At 36.3% G+C, this 9,542-nt stretch overlaps 1 protein-coding gene across 1 annotated transcript; it reads left to right on the forward strand.

Moving 5' to 3' along the window:
* The first annotated feature begins 471 nt into the window (after positions 1-471).
* On the forward strand, positions 472-7,933 carry LOC101298381 (HAUS augmin-like complex subunit 3-like). Its single transcript, XM_004290091.1, has 18 exons — positions 472-647; positions 729-765; positions 843-946; positions 1,330-1,525; positions 1,870-1,936; positions 2,152-2,255; positions 2,873-2,957; positions 3,535-3,589; positions 4,213-4,344; positions 4,454-4,523; positions 4,968-5,025; positions 5,139-5,194; positions 5,422-5,574; positions 5,808-5,919; positions 6,030-6,171; positions 6,914-6,989; positions 7,216-7,311; positions 7,551-7,933. Exons 1-18 carry the CDS (start codon positions 472-474, stop codon positions 7,680-7,682), a joined length of 1,851 nt encoding a protein of 616 aa, XP_004290139.1. The 3' UTR covers positions 7,683-7,933.
* The last annotated feature ends 1,609 nt before the right edge of the window (positions 7,934-9,542 follow it).

Here is a 9,542-nt window from a genome sequence, read left to right on the forward strand (position 1 = left end):
ACCATTGCACACGAGATCTTTATTTCCAAAACAATTCCTCCTAATGCACTCAAGGTTGATTTTAGAAACAAACTTAAGTTGTATTTACTTTTTAAAACTCAAGGTCTTAACATCACTTTTATAAGTAATATTTATCAGATGTGAAACAGTTTTAATTCACATCTTGTCATTTCGACAACACATTGTTAACATTTTTTTTTTGGAAAGTCGCATCAAATCCCAAATAAACTCTGCAAAGAGCATTTCCAAATAAACTGGCGAAGGTAACAATAAACAATAAAAGTAAAACATCACTCGAAAAGAAACAAAAACAAAGCAAAGAAGGTAAAAAGTCAATACACTAGCCGGCGCCAAAACACTGCAAATTACAACCCCATTACCTTTCCCCTATCTATCTCTATCAGTCGCCAATTTGAAATTCGAAAAAAAAACCAACCGAGATCTGAGAGAAGAGAGAGACTCCGATCGGAAATGAGCGGAGCCACACTGTGCGCGCTGCTGTGCGAATTGGGGTACGAAGGCGCCGACGCATTGGACCCTGACAGCTTCGAATGGCCTTTCCAATACGACGACGCTCGACCTATCCTCGATTGGGTCTGCTCCAGCCTCCGCCCTTCTAACGTTCTCTCCCTCACTGAGCTCTCCCGGTAACCTCTCTTCTCTCTCCAACCTTCTATTCTAATCGTCTGCTCGAATTTCAAGAATTTGATATGAAATTTGTGGTTCAGGTACGAGCAGTTTTTACAGGAGGGGAAGCTATTAGAGGTAAAATTCGGACTTTTGTTTAGTTTGATTGAGCTTCCGAGTATGATGCATTGGTTGGTGTGTGTTTAAATTTGCAGGGAGAAGATTTGGACTTTGCTTATGACAGCATTTCGGCGTTTTCTTCCAGCCGAGATAACCAGGAGGCGGTTTTCGCAGCCGAAGAGGGACTCAAAGATATTAGGTAATTTGTTTCTATTCTCTATTTTTTGATACTAGAGGATTGGAATGATTTCGTTAAACTTGGTTACATTTCTTGGTTACTAGTGTAACATAAGAATGGTTATTAAACTAGGATCAGCAGTGACGAGGCTCAGTTGCTTGTTTGCATGTTTTAGCATCAGAATGTATCATATTTTGGAAGTTCGCATCATCTAGAGTTTTGTTTGGGTTTGGTTCTTTCTTCATTGCAATTTGAAAACCTGGTTTTAGGTTTGTGAAGATGATATATCTTCTCAGATGTACCAGTGATTAGTTCCTTAGTTCCATTTGAAGCTGTAACTTTTTCGGCTACTGATGCAATGTGTTATCCTGATCCCATTACTTATGCTCTTCTTTTATTCTTAGGGATGCAACTCTGGCATATAAATCTGAATCTCTGCAGTTGCAGAAGCAGCTTAGACATCTGCAGTCTCAATTTGACATGCTTACTGGTCAAGCTTCTTCTTTGATCCAAGGTAGACGGGCTCGAGTTGCTGCAACATCTACTATTAATGGACATCTTACAACCATAGATGACACCCTTTCTGCAAAAAATATGCAGGTATGTATAGAAGGCTCCTTAACTAGAGTAGCTTTATTTGTTCCATATATACTGTCACACGTGATCAATCTTGAGACAGATCTGGCTAATGTACACATTGGTTTGACACACATTATGGAAAATCTGCTACTATAATTTCTTCATGTCTTAGTAGTTTGTTTCCTTAGGTTTGGTTTTCAATACACAGACAACAAGTAGGTGGCTTAAACATCAATACAAATCAACAAAAGTATTAATTTGATGTGTGCAAAGTTTTATTTTTTATTTTACTGACAGACAAGTACTCATCTGTGTATGTTTTTACTAGATTCCTGAAGTTACTTAAATGTGTTACTGTGATTTAGATGAATGCAGTTCTCGGAAGGATTGCATCTACAGCACAGGAATTGGCTCATTATCACTCTGGGGACGGTATTAACATCTTCTGCCTTATAGAACTTGTGTTGGCATCTGAATATACATGGAAATTCTTTGCCTTGCCTTCCTTGTTATTTTATATTGCTTCATATTTTAATACGAAAATGATTGTGGAATCTATGCACAACTGGGGAAGTAATTAAGACCATTATCTTTATAGTTAGGGTTTCTTTCCTTTGCTGATATTTTTAGCACTACTGAAACTGCAGGGGATGGAATCTATTTAGCGTATTCAGACTTTCATCCGTACTTGCTTGGAGATTCATCCTGTATAAAGGAGCTCAATCAGTGGTTTGCTAAGCAGTTGGACACAGTATGTGGATAATTTCTTTCCCTTGAAGGAATTGCTAATCTAATGTCTGTTGGCATATGTGTGCGCCTTTATTGCCCTTTGAAGTCCTACTCTGCTAGTCTAATTCGGGATTCTGCATTTCAGTTAACACTCTTATGACATAGGCCTAGCAAGCTTTTCAGCAATCTTCCTTTTTGAATATTCAATATTTTTTTTTTTGCTGGAATACCTTCTCGAATCATCTTGGTAGAATATAATTCTTTGTGAGTTCAATTTTCTGCTGGTTAAATTTACGAGCTCTTATTTAATAAAAGATCAATGATAAAGTTCAGATTTCAAGCATGTGTTTTCACAATGCTCACCTCAAGTAACTTTATATAAGTTTTCATAGGCGTAGTGAGTGATATTGTCCTTTGCTAGGGAATGCTACCACTATATTCTTTTGAATGCAATGTTGAACTTTGTTTCCTCCTCGTCTCTTATATATTACTTAACTTCGTATTTCTTCGGTTATATACCTTCTTTGCCTCCACTTCTCCAGTGTCTGTGGATCTCTTGTTCGCTCCTCGCGTATCATGTAATCTATTCTTTGTTTAGTTATTGAAAAGGAAAAAGGTCTTATTAAAGGACATGTACAGGGGCCCTTTCGTTTAGTTGCTGAAGATGGAAAGTCCAAGTGTTCATGGGTGAGTCTTGAAGACATCTCAAATATCATTGTGAGAGGTAATGATTTCTCGCTACAGCTTGTGTTCTCACTTTTCACTCTTGTGGTTATTTGCCTCCCGTTCACATTAATCTTTCCGTATTCAATCTCCAGTTTTTCGCTTTTCCAATTTTCTTAGTGTTGCATATCGAGTGTGGTTGTTGGGATAACATAAGGATTCTGTTTAATGTCTCTGACAGTACCATACGCTATTTACCATTTGAAAATTCTCTTTTAAAAATCATGAATTTAATGACCCAATGAAAGGAGTGATAAATGCACATTGCTTCAGAGTTGATACTGTAATGCAATCATTCTGTATACCATAGAAGTATTTTCCTCCTATCGGCTGTGGGCTGCCATACTTTCAAAATGAAAATAAAGGCAATAGGTTTTCAGTTTTGACTGCTTCTTTTTCCTCCCTCTTTTTGTGTATTATTCTTGTGCTTAATACATGCTGGTGTCACTATGTCTTTGATGCAATAAATAACCGGCATTCTCTGGTTAGATTCTCTTTGTATTCAGATGTCTTATGTAGCTTTTCTTACAAAGAGTAGCACTATTGACTCCCTCTTCCTGGTCTTTTGGTTGCTGCAGATTTAGAAAAATCCCAGCATCAACGTGTCTCGGAATTGCAACGACTGCGTTCTATGTATGTAATGTCTTTTTCTTTCACAAAGTTGTATACTTATGCTGATTGGTAGAGATAATGCCCACTTATTTTCTGGGGACAGGTTTAGAGGATGAGTGACAGAGTCAGGATTATTAAAGTCGGGGTGTAATTACTAAGAAATAGGTGGAATTGCGATTGTATAAACTAGAAATGTGGTTGTATTAATTACTTCCATGCCTCAAGAACGTTAGAAAGAGTTCACCAGAAATTGATAGTTTTTTTTTTTGAGGGGAATGAATGTTACTTCATTGATCAAAATGAATGTTACTTCATTGATCAAAGATCATTACATTCTGATGAAATAATCGCCTCCATATGCGGAGGGGGAACAGAAGGGAATTCTAAATTGATAGTTAATTTTGAACTATTGCTGAATACTATTTATTATTGTTGTTGTTATTAATTTTTTTTTGGTAGGCTTGGGAGGTACAACATAGAAATTTTTCATTTCATTTTGGCTTATTTTTTTTTGCATCTTTATGTGTGTCTCTGTTCATGCAGATGTGTATAAAACTTGCATTTTTTTTTTTCTTCGTGTAGTTTATGCTGGAATTGTGTATCTTACAATTCCTGAAGATGTTGCAACTGTCTAATTTGTGCAGTTTTGGGACAAGTGAAAGACAATGGGTGGAAGCTCAAGTTGAGAATGCTAAGCAACAAGCTATTCTAATGTCACTTAAAGCTCAAGTTTCATCAGATGAAGCACACATTCATCTTGATCTTCATTCCCTAAGGTATAACCAAATTATGCATTTGAAATTTTCAAGCCATTACTGTTTGTTTATTGGCCGCTTTTAATGTTTTATACCAACTATTTTATAAAGTTTATGTTTGACACTACAGGAGAAAACATTCGGAACTTGTAGGAGAACTATCAAATTCCTATAACAAGGAGGAGAAATTGTTATCTGAGGTTTGTAGGGTCCGGGTTTACAAGTTTCCTGCACAGTACTGGCTGTAAACGAATGTTCTGACAAATGTTGATACCAATAGGAGTTATAGTTCTGAGTCTCGACCAAATTTTTTTGGAGGATTATGTATGTGATGAGAAAAGGATCATAGACCTGCAATCTACTAGTATTTATCTTCAAGTATTTCTCTGGTAGCTTATGGACTTTTCAGTTTAAGCATTAGGTTTTCCTTGCATGTTTTTTTCCTGTCTCACTTCTGGGCTTTTTCTCTTGTTTGGGGATGGGTGCATGCTCTGATTCTCGTACAAGTTTCTTCTGCTATTTGTGGTTCTTTCTAGCTTCAACATAATTTTACTCGTAAAATATCATGAGCTTTTATTTCAATCATTTAGTTTAAATTTTTTTTTAATACTAACTATGTCCCTTTATTTATTTAATCTCTTTAGACTATTCCGGATCTTTGTTGGGAGCTGGCTCAGCTCCAAGACACATACATATTGCAAGGTGTTGAGAGCTTACCACACATCTAAGATGAATGAATATCCGATTACTTTCCTTTTCTGCTTCAAGCATTTATTTTTTGTCTGGTTGATTAATCTTGCTTTATGAATTTGTAGGTGATTATGACTTAAAGGTCATGCGACAAGAGTACTATATCAACCGCCAGAAAGCGGTATGGTAACATATGAGATCTCCATTATCTCTGTCTTATGTGATCTTGTAAATGCTAATCTGATCTGAAGGTCCAAGTCCTGCAAGTTATATCTTGCAATATAGGCAAAGCATGAAAAAATGGATTTCAATATTATTCTTTTTGTAGCATCAATGGAAAGAGAAGTCAGTTAATTCCTCCAAGCGTTCTGATCTTCTAACATATGTTTTCTGAATTCCTTTTGGCAGTTTATAAATCATCTTGTTAATCAACTTGCAAGGCACCAACTTTTAAAACTAGCTTGCCAGTTGGAAAAGAAACACATGCTTGGAGCATATTCGTTGCTGAAAGTCATTGAATCAGAGGTGCAAGCCTACCTGTCAGCAACTGAAGGCCGTGTGGTATGATATATATCCATCTACTGCTTCTAATATCTCTCTCTCTCTCTCTCTCTCTCTCTCACCAAGTTCCATGATAACACATCTTAGTTTGATGCTGTGGTTATGAATTTGCTCAAAACTGTTATTCTTCAAATTTTTGTAGAAACCTTTCTTAATAGTGAATCCTCTCTATCCTTTATCTATTTCTTCCTTTTTGTTTCAATACGGCTGACATTGCTTTGTTATTGTTCTAGGGTCGTTGCTTAGCCCTCATCCAAGCTGCATCTGATGTACAAGAACAAGGAGGAGTGGATGATCAAGATCACTTTTTGCATGGCGTTAGAGATCTTTTGAGTATCCATTCAAGTAATGACAGTGCAATCTTTTTGGATAAGCTTATTTATGCATATAGTGATTGTTAGATTTTTTGTTAAATGATAGTACTCAGTCTCTGTTGTTTATCTGTCTATCGGTAGATGCTCAAGCTGGGTTGTCAACATATGTATCAGCTCCGGGTATTGTGCAGCAAATATCTAGTCTTCATTCAGATTTGATGACCCTTGAGTCAGATCTTGAGACTTCTCTTCCAGAAGACAGAAGCAGATGTGTCAACGAGCTGTGAGTTACCCCACTTGTTCTTATAAGATATGAATACTGATCAAACAATCATTGACTCAAACTAGAAATATCTTGTCAAAATGGACTGATTGTACCTATCATTGTATGGAGGACGTGTTAATACACTATTGGCTGGGGAAGGTTGCACAGATCATGTAATTGATTGGGACTGTGTCACAAGGTATGAAGGGGGGAGGGCTGGGGATTGGTAACACAGCGAGGAAAAATTTGGCTTTGCTCTGGCAAGTGGCTATGGGGTTCCCATTGGAAAGCCATTGTGATAAAAAGCAAATAAGGGTTTAAGGAGTATGGGTTGGATGCCAATCTAGTGGAAAGAGCTCTGAAACCCTTGGTGGGATATTTTTCATGGACTCCTTATGTTCTTGGGGTGATTTCAGGTTATACAGTGGGCAAATTGCTATAGAAAATTGGACAATAATGCTATTCGAACTATAATTTTTATACTGTAATCCTACCATAGCTAAAAGTTTACAAAAAGACGTTTCAAAAAAAGTTTACATAAAGAGACTTTGGAATTAGGTTTACATGAGACTTTGGAATGAGGTTTGTTGCTCCGACATCCCTGTAATTTGGTATGATACATGCATGGTATTTCAATGACTTTATGTTGGCAATCCAATGTCTCTTCTCCTCGACACTGAGTCTGACCTCTTTTGTGCAAAAGTATGCTGAATCATTTTTTCTCGGGGAAAGCTTCTTATCTCATTTGTTTGTGTATTAGGTGCACTCTAATTCAGAGTTTGCAGAAATTGCTGTTTGCGTCCTCAACAACTGCGCAACCAATACTGACATCTCGGGTATGAACCTTACTATTAGACTCCTGTAAATTTCTGTTGAATACAAGCCTGTGGTTACTCTGCATGAGTAGGTTATTCTAACTGCATCAAAATCATGTTATAGCAGGCATGCTACGTTCTTCTCACTTTTTTCTGATTCATGTGAATGTCTCGTGACTGAAGCTATTTATGTTAATTGTTCTGTTTTTTATTTTCCTTTGACCATTGATGTTTTTTGTCTTTCCAGCCATTGATGAAAGAGCTTGATGAAATGGAGAAGATAAATGCAAAACTCTCAGCTGCAGTTGAAGAGGTGACACTAGAGCACCGTAAGAAGAATGAGGTAAAGTTTTTTCTTTTTTCTTTTTCCACCGTCTTTCTCCTTGTTTGAGTTAGATCCACACTATGAAGCACAACTTAGGCATTGTGAGTATAATTTTGCTTTATTAGTTAAATCTATTAAGAAATTGAGTATGTTGAAAAACGTTCTTACATTATGTTGCATATTTGTTTATCTTAAGAAAACTTTTGGAACCGTAGTAGTGTTATTCTTAATGTAATTCTTACATATATGTCATGCAGATAGTTAAACACCACTCACAAGAAGTTAGGCTTCAACGGGGTGTTTTTGTTGATTTCTTCTGCAATCCTGAGCGTCTGAGGAGTCAAGTTCGGGAGCTAACTGCGCGAGTCAGAGCTTTGCAGGTTTCATAATTGTTGTAATTGTGTGAGAGAGAAAGAGTGAGTGAGAGCTGAATCATGGCATTTATCAAGCAATCCATGGTCAATCCGTAAGTTCAATGTATATGTGATTGTGTATTTAGTTGGAGTCTTAATTTTCTTTAGCATCTTGTACATAGACAAAAAATCCATTGTTTTTTACAAGGTAATTGTGTATTCTTGTTCTGCCGAATGTGGTCACCAAAAGTGTGTTCCATTAATTGTATTTTTGCTTTTAGTTTCATACCAAAGTTAAATTTGAGTGATTAAAGTGATCTAAAAGAACAGTCACCACTCACCAAAGTGTTGAATGAGATTCAGTAACCATTTTTATAATTCTCCCTTCTACTAAACGTGTTTCGTACTTTACTGATGACAATCTCGTCCATACTGAATAGCTTAGCCTAGTTTCGTTGGCACTCCCCAAGAATGACGAGAACAAGATAATGCTTCATTGCTTCTTGGTGTGTAGCTTTGTTATCTCACGACTTGATTCAGCTTCTAGTCTTCCTACTCTATTTCGATTAGAAAAATAATGAAAAAAATAGTTGGATACCAATTTTCCTTAGAAAGTGAAGTCTGATGCTCGATGATTGTCTCTGCTGGTTCTTACACAGTTGCACTACCAATTCTTACTGACTAATTATTAGCAATTGAAAATTGTTAACACTTTATTCTTTGAAAATATATATGTTAGAAAGGGACTGATGATTTTTGTTTGCTTCGTAATAGTGGTTTCTAACTTATGTTACATATTAAATCTAATAGGAGCGACATCAATTTAAGGACAGTTTTTTGCAAGTTATATTATGTCCGCCGCCACGTATGCTCAAAGTTCTGCCAATGCCTTTTTTTGGAGTACAGTTACACACGTATATGATATAGGAAAATGTGGCTGTACTTTCAAGATAGTATACCAGATCTTGCCAGTATGTCGTACTACAAAATGAATATGGAATTGTTTTTAGGCTGGTCTTTGTGACATGCGTTTTTATTCTTACTCGAGTTATATAAACACTAGGTAAATTATTTTAGTTTACTCTTTTATCCCATATTAAAGCCTAAAACAAATGACCATGTTCATTTCTAGTCAGTATTAGTTTTTTTTTTTTTGGATAATTCTATTCAGTAATTAGTAGTTACACGCCCAAAAACAAAAAACCATATTCATTTCTATACACTACGGAAATAAATAGGAGATAATCATCTGAGGAACAATGGCAATTAAACGCAGTGAACATGATATTTTTGATAACATATTTGTATGAGAAGATGAGCAGATATGGTAATGTTCCCTATGCTAACTAAGAGTCGAATTCATTGCAAAGGTATGCATCACTCACATATGGAGGATGCCTACCAAAAAGAAAAATATGCGGCAATAATGAAAATTAGAGTATCCAGTGTACTCATTACGTACGTGATGCATACACCGATCCTATCTATATTTATTTGATTTTCGATAAGATGTGAGGAATTCGCATGCACGAGATGTTCAAACCGTTTTTCCTCCTCTTGTTCACCTGAAGGACTAAAAGTCTAGAGGCAATGCAATAAGCTCGTCACAGTAGAAAGCAACCAAGTGTTTCAGATGGATTTAGGAAGAGTGGATGGGTTGGGGCGGAATTAAAAAATGCGAAGAGGGTTGGCAGCTCTGAAATATTAATACGTCTTATAAACTCCTGATTTTCATCCAAGGACATAAGATAAACTCCTAAACACCAACAGACACAAGTGAATTTGGATTATAAATTATGAAGAAGAAACAATATCTATCTGTCAAGTGTCAAGAAATGAAACAAGCCGAATCAAGAGAACTAATTAGACTGTAAGCGACTAGGAAATGTGCTGTTT

Source organism: Fragaria vesca, linkage group LG2 (assembly GCF_000184155.1).
Source record: "Fragaria vesca subsp. vesca linkage group LG2, FraVesHawaii_1.0, whole genome shotgun sequence".
In the NCBI taxonomy this organism is placed as follows: Eukaryota; Viridiplantae; Streptophyta; class Magnoliopsida; order Rosales; family Rosaceae; genus Fragaria; species Fragaria vesca.